This window comes from Amphiura filiformis, chromosome 20 (genome assembly GCF_039555335.1).
Source record: "Amphiura filiformis chromosome 20, Afil_fr2py, whole genome shotgun sequence".
NCBI lineage: Eukaryota > Metazoa > Echinodermata > Ophiuroidea > Amphilepidida > Amphiuridae > Amphiura > Amphiura filiformis.
Window position 1 is genome coordinate 42925481 of NC_092647.1, and position 21046 is coordinate 42946526.

Consider the following 21046-nt stretch of genomic DNA (forward strand, 5'->3'; position numbering starts at 1 on the left):
TAGACGGGGATACAGGGTCACATCCGCAAAAAGGAATTTTCCTATTTATGCAAGTGGAATTTTCCTATAAATGAAAAATATTCAAAAAGTTGTTGAAATGCAAATGTGGGTAAAAAGGAACAAGTACAAAATTCAATTAAGGAAAAATATTCAAAAAGTCGCTGAAATGTAAATGTGGGTAAAAAGGAACAAATACAAAATTCAATTAAGGAAAAATATTCAAAAAGTCGCTTTGTTATACTTTACACTGATTCCTCCCCCTCCCCCATCAACATTTTGTGAGTCCTGCACCTTTAGTAAGTACCTCCCTTAAAAATGATGTCAATGGGCCTGGGTTTAATTTTTAATAGACAGTTGTTAGGTCTTCTGTCTGTGTCATACCAGTTTTAATAATAGCCTTCTGTATATATACAGCCTTCTGTATATACACATACATGTATGTATGTTGCCAAGCCAAAAGCTGGTGACCCATATCTCATCATAAAGATCTTGTCTAACCACTAATGCAATATTCTTCATGATGACTTAATTTGAAAGTTCAATGGTGCATGGTACTTCTGTAATTGAAATAAAAAGGTCACGTCAAAACCACAAAACTAACCTGGAAACATCAAGTACATTATGTAAAACGATAGGAGAAACAAAATGTGCAGATGTACAACAATTTTGTTCAGTCTTCATAACATTTAAAGGCTAATTAAGTTAATTACATGTAATATCCAGAACCAGAAAAGGACTTTCACTTATCTTTAGCTGGGATGGAAAGTCACAGGAGCATTATTTGATGGAATAATATGCACTCATGTCGAATGAGTCTGCATCAGGTTTTTTAGGGGAAGGGCAGAGGTCATCTTTGACTTTGGTTGAATTCCTGTGCTTGTGAGGGGGGAGGATTGGTCCGGCAGTATAAAGAGGAACCACTGCTGAGGAGTATCAAAATTGAAAATTATCTGTAAAAAGGCAAGAAAATGTATCAATTTTGTTTTTAAAAAAAAAAAAAAAATACCAACAATGTATCAAATTTATGATGAAAAACCTAAGAAGAATTTTAGTGAATCTAGAATTTCTTTTTGCAAAAAGGCCAGTGGAAAGGATAGGACATTTAGGTCACTTTGATCACGTTTTACTGTCACTCTCATTTTCAATTTCAGAACCTTTTTTTTCTGTGTATGAGTAACTAAGTTTCAAGGTCCACTAAGACAAGGTTTCATTTTCGATGGCAATGTAATCAAGACTGGGTCATAAATTGCATTGACTTTTACTCTGACACGTCCTCTATATAAACTATATCAATCTTAAATGTATCTTGTCTTGGTATTTTTATGTGCTCATTTTATCCACGTCATCGTTTATTGTGATGTATCCGGTTTACTATTTAGTGCAAGGGGATTTACATCGGTATAATAAATAGAGATGGCTACTTGCATTTGTTAGTTTAAGTGTCAGTGGACTTTTCTGCTGGAAATATAAGGTACATGTACCTTCAGTTGAAAGACATAGATGAAAAAAGAAAATTGAAAAAAGAAATTTAAGAAGTACATAATTTGACACTTTTTTTTAATCTTAATGTAAGATACTTGCTTCAAAATTAAAATTCTTGCCGATGAAGCTGATTTAAAGCCCTTAAAGATATTACAAACACTTTTTTTGCAAAATGTTGTAACATGATCTGTATCCCTGATTGAGGTGTCAAATGGGCTTTTCCGTCTGAAATCCTTACCATAATCTACTACATAGAGTTGCCCATGTAGATTTCATTGGAGTCACCCATTCAAATAACCCCTTTTGAAATTCACACTCCCTGTGTGTGAGATTAATGTCATGTCCACCATATGGGGTGTATGGATTTCAACTGGAACAGCCCAATATGACCCTCCAGTTGAGATGTGTCAATTGCATACTCAAACCCCTCTAATTATTAATGGCAGAGTCGGGTTTCTGCCATGCATGCAAGTATTTATATGTAGCATCGTCAGTCGTAAACAAAAACTTCGCAATTGATGACAGGAAGAAAGTCTTGGCTTACTGAATCTATGACGTACAATCAGAATATCATGTAATGAATAGTAGAAAATCTTTTTGTGATTTTGTGATTTTGATTTATGACACATTATATTTCCAGACCTTTGCCAGTAAACAAATGTGAAATAATGTGCCCTCTCACATCAAGATAAGGAATGAAATGCCATTCTAAAAAATTGCACCAACCACCCACCTTTAATCTCATTTCATAGTGGTGTCAACCCACACATACTAGTATAACAATCATCACAATTTGCAAATATATTCATTTGTGGATGCATGTTAACTAGAAATTAATTAGATCACACGTGTGCGTTGTCAACATGTACCAGTAAAATTAATTTTTGCTGTGTTAGCAGTTAGCTACATGTTATTTATATTTTCATAAACTGTACAAGTTACATTTCAATAGGAGGCAGTTTCTTGCAGAATTTTACACCCAAAAAGACAATTTAAAAGTTGAATGATACAATTTTTTTTTTGGGTAGATGATGATTATAGTATCCATATATTGCGCAAGGCAACTTTTCTTTTCTTTTGCGTTCAAGACTGTTGGTAAGATACATGTAGTAAAGCCTGGGTTGGTTTGGGTTTGAGTAGGGTTGTGCCACTGAGAAGTTGGACCTATCACTATACCAAGAGTCCAAATTTTCAGCCTTATATAATGCAAACAGTTAGCTACAGTTAGGCAAAATTGGGCAATTGTTTGTTTAAAATGGGAACATTTTGGGACAATGACCCCTCTATACACAAAAATTGGTCCAGAAAAAGGGATCATCGATATTCCAAATGGACAAAAGTGAGACCCATGTTTGAGACATTATGGTCATGTATACACCTAGGTTTCATTATCATTGAGGTATCGGTTGTAGCACCCTCAATAGGCCCGCTCTCCATAGAACTACATCCAGTTTTAGAAAAATGGCCCTAAAATAAAAGTGCCGGATTCTTTTTTCCTCAAATTTTGTGTGATGGAATGCAATGCAAGTGGTGTTGTTGCTGCTCTTCTAAATTCATTTATAAAATGTCCACCACCAAGGTGTGTACCAAGGTGTGTACCAAGGTGTGTATAGAGTATGACCATGAAGTGATTTGTACACATATTGGATTCTTCCATGATTTCATCTCATTTTATATTGTTTTCTTTTACAGAGATGGTGATTTCAACAAAGATTATGACAGACAAGAGACTCTCAAGGTAAGTCACTCCAGGGATAAGAATGTTAGGGATCTGTAAGCCATGTCAGCAAATGGTGAAGCTTTGTATTAAAGGCAATAGAACCAAATTAGTTTGATCTTTGGATTGACCATCAATCAGAGATTAATAACTGTGCATCAGTTGTTTTAAGGGTACTGTGAAAAATAAGTGATACAAAGTCACTAACCTCATTCATAACCGTCACTTTTTACTTTTTTAATTCCATTCGCATTACATTTTCTTCTTTTAAAATTGGAAACCACATACAATTTTATCTTTCATTTCCCCTGTGAAAAATCGAACTGATGTCGATCAAAATCAAAATTCTGTTTTCGATTTCATTACATGAGCCATTCTCAGAGCTTCATTTTGCTGAAAACTACATTATAATTAAACTTATGATTCCAAAGATAACATTGGCTATTTTAGTGTTGCGCAGAACTATGAAACACACATGCATGTACAACGGAAGTTGAATACTATTATTGGCATTACCTCAAAATCAATATTCCGACATCAGATTCATTTTGCTTGATCACATCACAATTTTGAACTCATTTCAATGTCTCACAGAAGAGGTATGAACCAGTGACATCGTCAAGAATGGGGTACAGGTCCCTGGTAACAAAGCATCTGTGACATGAAATATGTGTGCAGTTAATGCTGTTTTGATTGTTTTTAATTTAATTTAATTTTTATTTCTAGATTTTGTGTGTCAGTTTATCAAAACTGGTTGAATTTTTTCTTTTACATATATCAGTACATGTACTTTTGGGCTGTACATTTATTTGCAGGCTTCCGGCCCATATGGCCTTTAAAAGCTGGTTATACAGCCGTTATATGTATAAATGAAACAAATGTTCAAATAACTACGCTCAGATGCTTGATTGAACAAAGCACCTGTTCGTTTCTCATGAAGCAAATTGCCTCATTTCCCAGTGCCATAGTTCAGCAACCCCTATTTAACAATTGTTACTGAAAATTTGACCTGAGGCATATGGAGTATGAGGTTTTGTACCCAAGATATTCAAAGGTCATCTTGTGGATGTACAAGTAGTTGGGGTTAATGAACTGTGCCCTGATAGATGAGCATGTATGAGATCCTATATATATACTTTCTATCTGTCTGTAAATAAAAATCCCTTTAAAAAGGGATGTGCTGGGACATGGTTGTTCACATTGAGTAACTTTATGTTTCTTTTTATAAAAAAAAGTCAAAATAATTTGAAGTGCAAAGATTCGGTTGGTTCAAACCTCAAAATCAGGCACTTTTTCCCAGATACTGATAATTCAGTTGGATTCCTTACAACAGTTCCATTCCAATTTGTATACTTTTATGCTCTTTATGTTGTTACTCCTCCTAAGGTTTACGTTCACTAACTTACAGCCCAATACTGAACAATTTTAAAATATGATCCCTAGATGACCTATGACCTCAAAACATTTTCACTCACTTGATGCCCCCTTACACAGATTATTACCACTAGGTAATGTTTGACATTGAAATTTACTTTTACAAAGGAGGGCAATTTCCCCATCGCTTTATCTAAATCAACAATGACCTCATTTGACCCCTAAATGACCTTTGACCTCAAATATCTCCACTCACGTGTTGTCCCCCTACTCAAATATTATTATCACCAAGTTTGGATGACATGAGTCGGAACCGACGTTTGCACCTTATAGTATAGATTAATTCATAGCTCTTTTTGTTTTTTGAGGATTTAAGCATACAAAGTAACAAGCAAACTTTCAAGAAATATATATTTTTTTAAGTACCAGTATATCAGGCCTACACAAACTGAACCCCAAAATAGCACCTTTAAAGCCAATAAGTGAATGTTTATTGATAATATTCGTAACAAAATCCAATCATTACGTATGCTCTAATGCTTCATTCTAGTTTTGACATTTCTGTCATCATAAAAATAGACCCAAATATTTGAAGGTGATGTGTGCATCAATAGCTTTTGATCACCATCTTGTTACCAGGAAATGTACACAGGCCTATCTTATTTCCAAGCAGTGATCTTGTTTATTTATTAACACAGGTCTTCCCTCAAATAACTATGCTGCATGTTGCAGCATAGGTGCAGGGTCAACCATGTTACATGTAGTTGAAAATTATCCAACATATATTTGATAACAGACCACCACAGACAGACCACTATCTACATGAAGAGATTAAGGAACATGTGTATTCATTGCTCCCTACTCAGCAGGTAGCTCCCAACAGAGATACAGGCCATACATGGCAGATAGTGGACAACAACAAAGCATGCATGGTACCCGGTGTGTCTGCCCATAGAACCCATAGCCTGCCAAGCTCAGTGTGCTAGTGAAGAGAACCATCAAAACTTCCTAGTCTAGATTCAGAAATATTATTTCCTAAAACATATACCTATTTTACCTTAAAATGCAAAATCAACACAATATTTCTGATATCTGCACAGGCCAATTTTAGTATTCATGTTTGTCATAACCATGATTTTGATAATTTTTTTGCAATATTTTTAGTTTTCTGTTTTCTTCATGAATTACTAATAGAAACAACAGAAAACTGAAATCAAACAATAAGTGCTGGGTTGCCACGGCAACCCAGCACAAAAATGAATGACATACTGACAGGAGTACTGTATAAGCCCAAATTTTTGCGGTAGTTTTAATTTTCACAGTTTGACATAGGATCGCGAGTAAACACCCCGCGAATTTGCACGAAAATGAACCTTATAATACTATAATACTGATAAGGTTCATAATTACATAATAAGATATATACAACCTGAGCAATCATCACCTTGCGAAAATGTTAGTGAACCTTGCATCTGCGAATATATCTTCATGCGAAAATAATGGCTACACAGTAGATTATTTTAAATTTAATAAAAGTGAAATTAAACCCAATTCACAAAATAAAAATTTTTTCCTCCCCTGACTGCAGCTTTTTCTCTCACTACCAAAGCAGCCAAGTTTATGTTAAAATATATTTTTTGTGTTTTTGCTTCATTCTGTTTTAGTCTATGGTTAACTTCCTGAAGGATCCTACAGGCGAAGTACCATGGGATGAGGAGCCTGAAGCAAAGGATGTAGTACATCTATACAGCAGTAAGGTAAGGGTCTTGAATTATGGACGGAACTTGTTCTTGTACGCAACTTGGTAGATTGTTTAATCATGTAGGAGTAGACATATAGGGTTGTATAATATAAGCAAATGGTTGTTTATGATTAGGAGCGTGGTACAAAGGGTGTACCGGGTACAACATCTCTAGATAGGCCCTTGTAGAAAGGTAGGCCCTAGTAGAAAGGTAGGAGCATACAATAGAGGGAATATATATTCTAGTATGTGTTTGGATCCTACAGGAGCAACTCTGTGGGATACTGGGATTGCAGGATACTCCTGCAGATACTATTAATGATCCATGGTACCTACAGGTAAATTAAGTAATTCTTGGCCAAGCTGGAACATTAGCGTTGTGTCCATGTAGCGTACTAAGCATGTACGCAATGTAAGGCGCATGTATGCTTTCTTCTGTACCGCGCTATCTGCATGTGTGTTTATCTCAGAGCCACTAGCGTTCATAATGTTCGAGATTGGCCAAGAATTACTAAATTTACTTGTATATAGAAATGAAGTAAACAACACATAGAACTAACCCTGCTATTTGTCTGCCTCTTGTTTCAGCAACTAGACAAGCTATTAAAGAAAGAAAAGAAGCCCATCTTAACCATGTTTTATGCACCATGTAAGTATTATGTAGTGTATTTACTCTAATAAATTAGGGGTTCATTTGTGATCTTTATGACTAAACAATTGTTTATGCCCAGTCCATCGTGTACAGCTCTTGTGCTTTGGGTAAATAGTGCGCGAGCATATGTATTATCCAACTCGTGAGCGTTCATGGGTTCTAGGGCGGCTTGTTTACTTTCAGAAAACCAGGCATTTTAGGTTGTTTATGCCCGGCTATCGACCAATCCCACATGCTGTATGAATGTATGAATGGCAAATGACACTAAATTGACTGTAGTCAAATGACACATTTCTGTGCTGTGTAAATATTTGAAATGTGACTCTATCTTTGTACAGGGAAAATATTAAATTATTGAAAATTTACATGGAATATATTTGCATTGTTAATTAACATAACATTTATGGAATAAATTGTAATATTAGCATTATTAAAAATATAACATACATTGGAAGCTAATAATAATAATGTAAATAAAATTATTAATAATTATTCTATATATTTTAAAACCTTCCAATGAATTATCAACATTCTGTATATAGCAACAATGCTTTTTTTATGCCTCCACCGCGAGGCATACTGTTTTTGCAATGTCCGAGCTTCCGAGCTTCCATCCTTCCGTGCTTCCGTCCGTCCGGATGCTGTATCTCGGGCATGAATGGGCGGATTGACTTCAGAATTTCAGGATAGGTGCGTCATGGTCAAAAACTATGGATACTTTTTTTTGGGTGGGGTTCAAGGTCATATACTGAGGTCAAAGGTCAATCTGAGGTCAAATTAGTAAATTAGCAAAAATGGTCATATGGGCATGTAACTTGGTGGGTACAGTCAACATTTAGAGCCAAATTTTTGGAAGGTCATTTTGGGGTCATCCGAGGTCATCCAGGGGTCATCTGAGGTCAAATTACTAAAAACTGTCGTATGGGAATGAAACTTGGTTGGTACTGTCAACATTTAGAGCCAAATTTTGGAAGGTCATTTTGGGGTCACCAGGGGTCATCTGAGGTCAAATTAGTAAAAACTGTCATATGGGCATGAAACTTGGTGGGTACAGTCAACATTTAAAGCCAGATTTTTGGGAGGTCATTTTGGGGTCACCAGGGGTCATCTGAGGTCAAATTAGTTTGAACTATCATATGGCCATGAAACTTGGTGAGTACAGTCACATTTAGAGCCAAATGTTTGGGAGGTCATTTAGGGGTCACCCAGGGGTCATCCGGGGTCACCCAGCTTTGTATCAACTTGTGAGTACGCGCCACATCACTCCCTTTGGTGGAGGCATCATGGTCGACGCTTTGCGTCGAAAACCGCGACATCCGAGAACCGCGGTCCATCTAGTTTGTTAATATAATGATGTTATTGACTTGGTTAATGATTTTATAGGGTGTGGTCATTGTAAGAAGATGAAACCAGAGTTTTCCGGAGCAGCATCTGAGCTCAAGGGAGAAGCTGTAAGTATCTATAATATAGTACCAGCACTGCATGGGTTTAAGTTTTGTTAGTAGGATAAAGACCACTAACCCGGACCATCAAAGAAAGCAAATGAGATGCCACCTACGGCTCCCTCAGGATGAACTACATATTACTGGACCTCATAAATACTTATTTTGTAATCCTGATATCTCATTGGTCAATTGTGACAGCGTCCATGTGCAGTATTTTGACCACTTCCCCGTTTGTGATCTTATAAATATCTCATGAATATTCAGCAACAATATGTAAATTATAATGATGTATATTCATACGTAGCGATAAACGTAAATAGGAGGCAATTTAAGACTTCTACACTACTCAAATTTCACTCACCAGAGCGCTTTCACCGGATCAACCGGTGTCTTCAGCGGATGTTATTGCTCTGAAGATTTGTTGTTGCTAGTGATGTTATTGGAAGCGATCCATATTAGAACTAAAAGACCCAGACTGAACCGTGACAAAGGGTCAGACATCAACCCTGTTTGGCACAACCTCCTGACCTCCTGGAGCCATGGGGCACGACCACATCTTGCTTCCTAAATATGTAAATTGTTTCTAAAACCACATTCGAAATAGTTTCCTGTTCATCTGTAGTCCTAACTTAATAAAGATTATTAAATAACTGTAATAAATGAACAAACGATGTGCTAACCATTGAACATGTACTGTTTTATCTCATTTAATTAGATCCTTGCCGGTATGGATGTAGATCAGCCAGAGAACTATGAAACCAGACAGTCTTTCAATATTACTGGATTCCCAACTATTATTTATTTTGAGTAAGTAACAGAAGAGGATGTTATCAGTAATACTGAAAATAAATAGTACAGTGGCTGTTGGAATCCTTAAAGTCATCAGAACATGTTTATTTTTTGCTTCCTTGAAACAGAGATTTAGTGTTTTCTAGTTCTTGCATCGTATAAGATCTATTTAGTGATTTGCTCATTCAGAAAATCTGAACACTTGTTAGTAGCATAGATATGCTAACATAGCCTGCAAGTGGTTAAGCCAAAAGCCATGTATTAAAGACAAAATTTTACATGGAAATGTAATTTCTCTACTTAAGTAGAGAAATTAGCTACATGTATTTGAATGGGGTTTCAACTTTGTCAATACTGCTGTTTTCTTTATTTTTTGCCAAATTTTCATTTTTCAAAAACCTTTTTAATGACTTATCCCTTCACTTTAAGTAATTTATGCACATTTTTGTTTACACTTTCGCTGGAATCACTGAATGGGACTTTAATATACTTTGTTTTACCGCAAATTTGATAGCGATGTCGGTGCTATTACAAGTGTGCAGACAAACTGCCTTTGCACACATTTTGTATATGCCTATACCGTCCGCTGGATTATGTTAGCGAGTGTTTGATTCTTCTTCCATTGAAATGCTCCCCTCCACATCACTACCAAACTCGAAATGAGTGTTTCAAAGCATTGATCCAACTGTAACGAGGAAGTGAAAAAGTTTTCTAGTAATTTTGCTTAGTCTGGTCTTTGTTAGATTCCTAAAACTAGTGTTACTTTACCTCATAATGTTGTATTGTACTTCAGACCTATCAGATATGTGCAGACTACCTTGTAACTGTTGAACTATTTAAGTTCACTCTATACTTATATGGTTTGTACTTTTAATATTTTAACTATATACCTTTGCTTTTAATGTATTTACAGAAATGGGAAGAAGAAATATGATTATGGTGGTGAAAGAAACAAAGATGGCATTGTGGAGTGGATGAAAGAGTAAGTAATAAAGCTCATGTCATGTGCCATGTTATTCTCTAACAGTGAATAGCGTCATACAGTAGGTCTTCCACTGTTGTGCAAGCAGTCCCAGGTTCAAATCCCAGAAAAAAAATCATTGTAAAAATTATGTCCTTTCCTTGACTGCATTTGAATTGTGGGTGGCACGGAAGATAGATGCTTTGTAGTCAATTCTGATTAGATAATGACTTGGCATCAAGGGAGATGTGTCTTGAATTAAAGGCCTATTCAAGGCCTATTTGCTGAACTTGAAAACTGAAAACTTCATCAAAATTCAGGAGTTTTGCATTTTTGGAACAAAAAATGTGCTAAAGTTTGTTCGGCATATATAAGGCAGAAATTATTGGGCTTTACTGCGCGTGTCAATAAAGTCCCAACTCTCATTCGCGTAAATTCACATAAGCGTGCGCCAGTCATGCATTACGCAACACACAACTAGGGTAAGCATTGCGCCCAACTGCGACCATGCCATGCTATATCAATACACAGTGTTATGAGTTATTTTTTTCACCTTATATAAGTCGAACAAACTTTATTGAAGCAGGCATCTGTGTAAGCAATCTGATAAAGACAAAGTCGGACATCATAATGAAGATTCTTTTATTACTTTCTTTTTTCTTTATCGCACAACATATCTCCTTGAATAAATTCATCAGGTCTGTAGTTTATCCATAACACAAACACTTCAAAACAGCAACACTGCTGATGAAATCAACCGATGGTTGATGAAATGTCTAGAAATGTAAGTTTTAATTGATCTTGATGTGATGAAATTCTTTAAGTTATGCACAAAATACAAGTCGCTGTTGAATTTAGCTTGGTACAGCCTACAGGGGTTGCATTAGACATATTGGAGGATACAACTTTTCTAGTGGAATTTTGGATTCACCTTAGGCTCTTTCACCATTATACATACATATTTTTTCCTCTTTGCCATATAGCCCACAACCACCAAAGGAACCAGAAAAGGAAGCAGAGTGGAGTGATGAAGAGACTGATGTGGTTCATCTGGGTGATGATGACTTTGAATCCTATTTGGCCAACCATAATTCTGTTCTGGTTATGTTTTATGCTCCATGTAAGTATTTAGATGTCTTGTGTAAATATGAAGTCAATTCAATCCAATTCAATTCAATTCAATTCAATCAGATCCATTTCAATTCAATTCAATTCAATTCAATCAGATCCATTTCAATTCAATTCAATTCAATTCAATTCAATTCAATTCAATTCAATTCAATTCAATTCAAAGTAGTTTATTCACATCTGACATACAGTAACAAGGCACATGAAAACAATACAGTAAAGTTTTTTTTTTTAAACTTCCGTGGTCGTACCTGTGCGTATCGCGTACATGAGCGTAAACGCAAAAGCAATAAACAATCACGCTGATTGGCTGATCAACGGACTTGACAACAAGCCGGTTGACCCATTGGTCGTCGGCGCGGCGCGTAGTAGGCGACCTTGTCACTTCTACTCGATCGCAATTCACCAGCGCGTACCCAGTTTCAGAATTTTTAAGCTGATGGCCAACCATATATTTGCTTTTGCTACCTTTTTTTGTTGTAAACGTGTAATGAACCAAATCAGTATGCAGATGCTATTTCATTAATATACTGCCTGCATGATCAACCATCTGTTTTTTATTAGGGTTGTTCATCATTAGTATTTGTATGTAATTTTTCAATTATTTTGAAAGTTGGGTATTTTGTTGCAACATCTGGAAAATGAAACCCATCTTTTGAGCAATAGTTTTCCCATATAAATATATTCCTCTCTTTACATGTACAATAAAAGACTGCCAATTGAAGCTTGTGGAAGTTTGTCTATAATTATATGCCCTTACCAATCTAAGCATTTCTTGATGGTTTTTTAATATTTTCTAACTTTTCACAGGGTGCGGACACTGCAAGAAAATGAAGCCAGAATATGCAGATGCTGCAGCTCAACTAAAAGAAGAAGGGGTATGTTTGTTATTAGCCTATGAAGAAATCCCTGCCATGTGTGGACATTTGATTGATATCTCACTCTCATTATTTGTAAATAAGTAAATATTGATGAGTTGATGCAATTTGTTATTTGGCCATTTTGATATCCTTAGCTTAGTGTTACTGGTCACGTTTGTGAAGGTTGTCATTCATCCAGGTATGATTGAATATTAATTGGAATCATAAAACTATTCAACTGAACTCAGGATTTTGAGTGGCTACGATATTGTAAAGAACATTGCAAGATGGTTTGACTCAAAATTAACGATCTCTGGCAACATGCATCTGGTAATACCATCTTGTATGCATCTGATAATCTGCCAAAATTCCCCAAAGATATTGAAATAGGTAAAAACAATTTTTTCAATATTTTGTGTTTATGCAGTTTGAAGGTGTACTAGCTGCAGTAGATGCCACCAAGCATCAGAGACTACACAAGGAATGGGAGGTTAAAGGGTTTCCTACACTGAAATACTTCAAGTAAGTATCACGGTCAAAGAGATTAGAACCAAAGAGTACCAACTCTGTCATGTTCCATGAGTTACATACTCATTGAGGGCAAAATAATGTACCTTTGCATTATTTCGTCATGCATCCAGTAAACTTTTATTTAAAGTGTGTGTTCTGCATCTAACACATTGTGTCAACAACTTGTACTAAGTGATAAGCATGTCAACCTTTGTAGCAGTCATGCTTTGCCGATAAATGCTGGAGGTACACTCTTTTGGTTTCCAAGATGACTGATTTACCATAGCATAGAGTCCTTTCTCTTTGGGCCAAATCTCTTTGATGAAGACAGATGTTTTAATTACATTAGTTGAAGGTAAAGCTGTAAGGGTTGGGTTTCATATATTAGTAAGACCTAACTTTTGAGATGATATGTATGTTTGAAGGTGAAAAGGTTACCATAAGGCATGCTGTTTTACCATTGCGTTCAGAAATTTCAATCATCACAACAAAATGTTACAAATAAATCGTTTCTGACAACAGAAGATCTTTTAATTCAGTCTGAGATTATAAGTAACCGTTTGTTTTACATCAACAGGGATGGTGAATTTGCCTGGAATTTCAACGAGAGGACAGCTGACAAATTTGTAGAACATCTGAAAGAGTAAGTAAACACTGAACCAAACACTTGCGGAAGAACAGAGGAACATCAATTTGACTCTGAATATGGGCCTAGCGAAAAGATAAATAGGTTCTTTTTGTCAAAACATGCAATTTGTTTAGAGATGGAATAAAGCATGCCTTCTGACTTGTGTGCACTACACCTTGCATGTATTTATGCAGTTATACATATACTTTGATCAACTCAAAATAGGTGGGACTCATAACATCATGGATTGATATAGAATGGTGTACACACAGCTGGGCGCAGCATCTACGTGAACTGCGCATTGTGTGACTGACGCTCATTTTTGTGAATTTACGCAGGCGTACGTTTGGACTTCATTGACTCGCGCAGTAACAAAAACCGAATAATAATTGTCTATGATGAGCTGATCATAGTGTAGTTCTACAACAATAGCGATATATTGCACACTTGCAATTTATAATAACTGTGATTTTTAAGGGTTTATGTGTTTGTCAGAACAATTTTTTCAATGTCCTAGAACATCAATTGGAATTACTCATTACCTGAGGACTAATATTTTTGACACTATCCTCAGAAGTACTGTAATGGCGTGTGGCTGTATGTGAGGGATGGGGTGAACAAGTGTGTTTTACTAATGCCAAATCCAGTTATTGCTTACCTGTGTTATTGCTACAGCTTTTTCATGGTTTAGCTTTGTGGCATGTAATTTTCCCCTTTCAGCCCTCAAGAACCACCACCCCCACCCCCACCAGAACCAGCGTGGAGTGAAACCGAATCCGATGTGAACCATTTGACAGACGAAACATTCAAGACACATCTCAAGAGAAAGAAGCATGGATTAGTCATGTTCTATGCACCCTGTAAGTTGAACAGTGTAATGGCTTATTCCAGTTGAAATCCATACACTTCCTATGGCATATGTGACCTTAGTAGTCTTTCAATGCAGGGCGTGTGAATTTCAAATAGGGTTACCTGAATGGGTGACTCCATTTGAAATCTACACTCCCTGTGTGGGAGATTAAGGTCATGTCCTCCATAGGGGGTGAATGGATTTCAAATCGGATATCCCAATTTGAATAGTAGTTAGTAGATCAAGCTACACACATGCATCATGGTAGCAGGGACAGGTCAATAACATTAAGAAAATACAACAAACTACATCTCAAAGAGAGTGTCAAGATGGAGCACGGTAACACACAAAGTGTGTGGATAGGCAACTGTTACGTACAATCAGAGGACAGTGATATCACATTTGACCATGAGTCGACACTGGTGTCAGGGTAATTTTTCTGCTTTTAATGATTCATGATTTAACTAGAGTTAAATATAAATATCACACACAGTCTGTCCACATAGAAGTACAAAGTAAATAGACCTCGGAAACTGGAGGTATGAGAATAATTATTTCAGTGCCATGCGTGTGTAAATGCTTCTTTGGCGCTCCAACTGCTGCGCGATTTGTACTGCCAAGCGCAACATGCTCTTTATGCATCGCATTTTTAACATGCAGTGCGTGTGACGCAAAGCATCAACCCCCGATGCCACAGATTTGGTTTGTACTTCTACGTGGACAGACTGTAGTAAAGTATGCATACATGTACATTAAAGAGTCAAAGAGAGTGTGTCCATAACCATACGTCATTGAAAATGCACAAATGAGTGGAAGAATCTTATCTTGGCAATAACAGTGAGATTTTGACTAGTCATATAATTTTAAGCTGTTGAGTTCAAATCAGGATGCTATATATTCAAGAAGCTCAGAAATATGAGTTGGTATTTTGAATAAGGAATGGTTTGGTTGAGAAACCTCACCTAAGCTTTCTAAGTGGAGTTTCTTTCAGTTTTGCTGCCTTTTGTTTTCACCAAGTCACTGTTGAAATGTAGTGGAAGGCAGAGATAAAATTTCTGATCTCAGTGGGATTAGCATGGTGAATACTTAGTCAGGGATGTAAATCTTCCAGAAATTGCTGGAATTCCGGAAATTTGGCCATAAAAAAAATCCAGAAATGCAAAAAAAAAAAATTCCGGAATTGGATGGTGATAATTTGTCATAAAAATTGTCAATTTGTCATACCCTGCAGCGTTTTCATGGACAAACGCTCTCTAAATATTCCATATCGCGCAGAAGCCCGCTGCCACCTGTCCAAGGACCAGATAGATTTTCAGGAAATGGGTATGTTGCCCATTTACATCCCTGCTTAGTGTTTACTTATCTTTAAAAATTTGATGTGCTCTTGAATAATCACAAATACATGTTTGCTTAAAACTATAAACGGTAATTGTTTTATTCTGATTACAGGGTGTGGCCATTGTAAGAAAGCTAAACCAGAATATACAGCAGCAGCAGATCATTTTAAAGAGGATACCAAGGTATATAATTATGATACAGCTGTCTTTTTAATTATAGACAGCGAAAAGAATTCAGGTACCCAGTTATGTTCATCCTGCATATCCTAAACAAAGACAGATATGTCAAAAATAAAACAAACCTCAAATTGGTTGAGAATTAAAAAATGATTGAAAACCCATGGAAGGAATGGAATCAAAAGTTACATTTTAATGTTCTAATGAATGGAAAGCACTGCACTAGTTCTCTTGTTGAAGGGCATTAAATGGAACAATATGCAACTTTTGAATTTGTTTCTTCCTTGGGATTTTGGATCACCATGCCTTTATTTCATTACCAATTTCAATGAATGAAGTTTTAAATCTGAGCTAAAAGATGCAGCTATTGGCTGCTGGTTCTAATTGTGACGTCTTTGTTTCGAATATACAGATATTGACTGGGTCACGTAGCTCCTCAGCTAATCTGCAGTCTTTGAATATACTTTATAAACTCATGAGTACCTATTGTGAAACCAGTGAAGGTACAGAGACCAACTTTTATTGCGCTGACAATATTGGGAATTTATTTCTGAATATATGTTGTTGTAACAAAGCAAATTTTAGTGTTTCACATTTGTTATTTTATTTTGGCTTTTTCCATCAAAATAAAGATAATGCAACAAAAAAACCCCAAACTTTTCAAGTAGGGCCAGTTGGTTGTGATTTTTCTGGAGGCTAAAATGACCCTTATAAAATATCACAGAAAGCTGAAAAAATCTACCAAAAAGTTGAAGATTTTTTGCAAGCATATTTGGAAAATGATCAACTTTTTTCACAAATGTTAAATCAAATGAATAAATTTTGGCCAAAACACATCTCCCAAAATGTGAAATCTGGGTTGGTTGGGCACGTAAAACTTGTTTTTTTTCCGTCACCTAATGCACACATGTTTAGACTTCTCGTAATGATGCAATGTTTCTTTACTTCATTCAGATGTCTTTTGCAGCAGTTGATTGCACAGTGGAAAAAGATGTATGTGCTGAATTTGGTGTCAGTGGTTACCCAACGTTAAAATATTTCAATTATGGAAAAGAACCGGAAGATTACAGGTCAGGTAGAGAGGTAAGTGTGCAGCAGTTTCCCTAATGGTAAATATTGAACATTAATTTTCTTAAAAAATAGTACCAGACTTTAACTCTTCTTTTTCATACTTACTCAACAAGAAGTCACAAGTTTCAGTACTATTAGTGGGTTTTTTTTTATCAGGTTCGCAGTCATAGAAGTTTAGAACTGTCATGCTTTCGTCAGGAGTAGCTCTGACTTTTTCAGGACAAAGTACCTAAGAATGAGACATGTAGGCCGCCCCTTGCCTACTGATAGCTCTGAAACGAGCCGGTCACTGAAGAGCCATCAGTAAACTTGTCCGACGGCGAACCCAATAAAAAAACCCCACTAATTGTTATGAATTCCCGTCGTAAAAGCCTATCCCACAATTAGTTTCAGTACTAGTTGTCTGAAATCCTGCTTTGAATGGAAGTGCTGAACTGTAAATCAGTGTAGAAATTTAAACAGCATTACAGACTAGTCTTAAAAGTTATGTCTCTGACCTAAAAATTACATGTTCCATCCTTTTAAATCTTAGAAGTATTTAAAAAAGTGGCCCTCCTTCTGGAAAGAATTGTTTATTGAATTCCTCTGTACATTTAAGTTGATAAAAAAAATGGTGCGGGTGACATTTTGGAATGCCTTTGGGGTGGCACATATTGTTGGTTCAGGAACGAAAATTGACAGGCCAAAAATTGGGTGTCAATAACTACATTTTCAATTTGATCAAAAGTCTCAAAGGTAGCTGCTAACCTAGAGAACTTCAAGGCCTTCAAGCTTTCAAGATCCCTAAGGCAGGAAATGGCATGGTTTCAAGATGTCCATCCAACAAGAAAGTGATGTAATGTATGCATTTCAGAAATGGGGATCTGATTGGCTGACTGGATCCCGTCACAAAAGCCACAAAACATTAACACCTCATTCCCTGACGAAGCTACGTAGTATCACATGACCCCAATATTTATATGTGATAAACAAAACATGTCGTCAGCCAGTGCTGACTTTTCCTGGTAGAACATGTAATATTTATTATTAATTTTTTATTACTATTTACATCAACAGGAAGCAGACTTCATAAGATTCATGTCAGAAAAAGCAGGCATAGAACTGCCACCTGAGGAGGTGAAGCCGGAGGACGACTTCTGGCTGCAACTGGACGGAGGCGAGAATGTCAAGCAGCTTGGTGACAATGATTTTGACGGCGTTGTTGAGGCTGAATCATCTGTCATGGTTATGTTTTATGCCCCATGTAAGTAATTAATGGTATTGTAGATGAAGTGATGGAATCTTGCAAGGCTTGTGACATTGAACTTTCATTGCGTTAGGCAACAACCCAAAAGTTTGAAGTCCTATAAACGAAAGTGTTTTCGTTAGGATGTTTCTGAGTTCTATGCAAATTGTTTATTTTCATTAAAGTGCAAGGATGTGATTTACGAGTGAAATTCTACTTTAATGTGGCAATGAACTGGATGGAAGTTTCAAGCTTGCTCACATGATATGGCATAGAAATGTCTGCATTTGGTTACTTTTTTCTTGAAAAATTATGGGAGGAGGGTGTCTGAGCACAATTGCTCAAGTCCAAGGAATGAAAATTATGTATTGTTTTCTGTTTCATTCAGTGATTATTAATATTTGTATTTTTATTATGTTTTTGCAGGGTGTGGCCATTGTAAAAATATGAAACCAGCATATTCAGAAGCAGCAACAAAATTAAAAGAAATGAATGTAAGTTCTGTACCTATATTTTGATTATTATTATGAAGTGATGCTGAAGTACTACTAAGAAAGTAGTCAAATAAGTCATTGTTCCCTCCCTCTAAGGCTGTGTGGCCTGAAATTAGCCAGCGCGGTAAGAAATTAGTACAGGAGAATTGGATCAAAAATATTTAACAAAATACAGGTATGTCAAAGTAGTGAGTGACCTGATTGGCATCATCATTTAGATTTTGGCATCTGAAGAAAGCTCCTACATTTGGCTATTCTAGTTGAAATCCATACACCCCCTGTAGAGGATATGACCTTAATCTTCCACACAGGGAGTTTGAATTTTAAATGGGGTTATCTTAATGGGTGACTGCATTTAAAATCTGCACCTCCCTGTGTTGGATATTAAGGTCATGTCTTCCATAGGTGGTGTATGGATTTCAACTGGAGTAACCTAGGTGTATGAACACAACAGTGACAGAGGACCACCCCCGTTTTATGGGCTACTGTGATACTCACTTTTGCTTGTAGTACAATAGTTGGCTCAAAGCTTGGTATAAAAATATTTGGGTGATATGCCTCTTTTAATTAGATTCATTAAGCCATTTCTTTCATGAAAGAGCTAAATTGTTTCAATTGTGGAAAAAATGGAAGGAACACTGTCTGAAGTGCATATTCGATGATAGTGTAAATGTTCATGCGAGAGAATGTTAACATGTAATATAATGTTATGTTTATGTTTTCAGAAACCTGGTGTATTTGCAGCTGTAGATGGCACAGTAGCCGTCGGATTAACACAGAAATATGAAATTAGGGGATTCCCAACAAGTAAGTTATTAATCACAGAAGATTAATCTTAGATCACAAGTTTCGTTCTATGATCCTCATCCAATCCCGATACTGATATCAGCAAGCTGTATCTGATGACAAAAAAACAAAAACGCTGCCTATATGCCACTTGATTAATGAGTACAGGCAGCCTTCAAAGACAGAGTGTACGCACATTACAGCACTACAAATTTCACTTATCCTGTAAGCTTGTGATTAACAGTTTAGTTACTGGAAAACAATAGGCTATTGCAGTTGAAATCCATACACCCCCTATGGAAGACATGGCCTTAATCTCCCACACAGGGAGTGTGAATTTCAAATATAGTCACCCATTCAGGTAGCCCCAGTTCCAGGTGAAATTTACACCCCCTATGTGGAAGGTTAAGGTCATGTCTTCCGTAGGGGGTGTATCATATGGGTTTCAACTGGAATAGCCCAGTGAGAGACCAAAGTCACATATAACCAGCTGTTGAGGTAACTGTTACCTTTTAGAAAAGGATCTAAAATCAGAGGTAACAAATGCAGAATTTTGTTATTTCATTGACTAGTATGGGTATGAAACGTAGGAATTATGCGACTGGTCGAAGGGGAGCATGACCTAGCGGTGGTTGTGCTAAAATATTGAGACAAGTAAAGCTGACACACAAGATATGGTATGGGCTATGTATAGTAGATCCCAAGGCTTGATAAAAGGGATGTCAATTCTGCCCCATTTGAATAGTTTTGCTTGGGGGGGTAAAGAGGAAATGCTCAAAACTTTTGTTATGATAAATTATTGGCCTTAACTCAAGACCTACAGTAATATAAATGTGATTATTGGCTTCCTTTGAGAACAATTTATTAATATTAAGAAGTACTTTGAGATTTTTAATTCAATGGCTAAAACTGGAAAACGAACACCACCACTTCTCTGTATCTATTGCTTACAGATACATTTGAAGGTTGACATTAATTCTGTATATTTGATATTTCAAACATATTGTAATGTTTTACTCTTTTTTTTCTGTGCCATATGTTTGCTCCACACTTTCTGCTATGATGGGAATTTGCAGTAAAATATTTCAAGTGAGTATAAACTGTTAGTTTGTTAAAAACGGGCAGTTCCAGATTTCATTAAATGTGTGTTGTCAATTTGTTCAAAGTCGTCTTCCCTCCATGTACATGCAGGGTCTTAGCTAGAATTGAGATTTTCCCGTCATTTTAATAAAATAAATAAAAATAAATGTAGATATTTATATAGCGCTTTATGCCGTAAACAGCCTCAAAGCGCTTTACATTTATTCCGCCGTCATTAGAATAATCGGAACCACGTTTGCAGCCTTCAAATGGCGCAGGGTTCATCAGTACAACGACTGTGACTACCCCTAACAGCTTCCCATTGCACCTGGGTGGGGTGAGGCAAGCGAGGCAAAGCGCCTTGCCCAAGGGCACAACACGGTGGCGGGACGGGGACTCGAACCCACGCACGTTGAGCAAGCTCTCAGATTATGAGTCCAAGGCCGTATCCACTGAGCCACCGTGCCCTGTAATAAAATTGCCTGTCCTAATTTGACCTTTTAAATATTTACCAGACTTCTGCAGCCCATTGGGGGTTCAAAGAGTTCAAATATGTATTGCAATAAGCCTTGTTTTATAAATCTGGTCTGCTAAAAATGTCAATAGCCTTTCTCAACATGCACCTACAATTATAATGTAGCATCTGTCAAAGGCATTAATTTTGCCTGTCCCAGGAGCTAATTCCCTGTCTAAAATGACGGGCAGACAGGTGGCTAGCTTAGACACTGTGTACTGTACA

General features: G+C 36.6%; 1 protein-coding gene across 1 annotated transcript in view; it reads left to right on the top strand.

Moving 5' to 3' along the window:
* Positions 1-21046, top strand: part of LOC140141755 (protein disulfide-isomerase A5-like) — a 41373-nt gene that overhangs the window by 12923 nt on the left and 7404 nt on the right. The window contains exons 5-21 of the mRNA XM_072163624.1: positions 3175-3220; positions 6238-6330; positions 6903-6963; positions 8350-8417; positions 9127-9218; positions 10114-10182; positions 11145-11281; positions 12100-12167; positions 12577-12671; positions 13237-13302; positions 14008-14147; positions 15587-15657; positions 16606-16734; positions 17779-17965; positions 18374-18441; positions 19167-19248; positions 20304-20316. Of these exons, the coding sequence (XP_072019725.1) occupies positions 3175-3220; positions 6238-6330; positions 6903-6963; positions 8350-8417; positions 9127-9218; positions 10114-10182; positions 11145-11281; positions 12100-12167; positions 12577-12671; positions 13237-13302; positions 14008-14147; positions 15587-15657; positions 16606-16734; positions 17779-17965; positions 18374-18441; positions 19167-19248; positions 20304-20316 (1485 nt within the window). The remainder of the gene's footprint in view (positions 1-3174; positions 3221-6237; positions 6331-6902; positions 6964-8349; positions 8418-9126; positions 9219-10113; positions 10183-11144; positions 11282-12099; positions 12168-12576; positions 12672-13236; positions 13303-14007; positions 14148-15586; positions 15658-16605; positions 16735-17778; positions 17966-18373; positions 18442-19166; positions 19249-20303; positions 20317-21046) is intronic.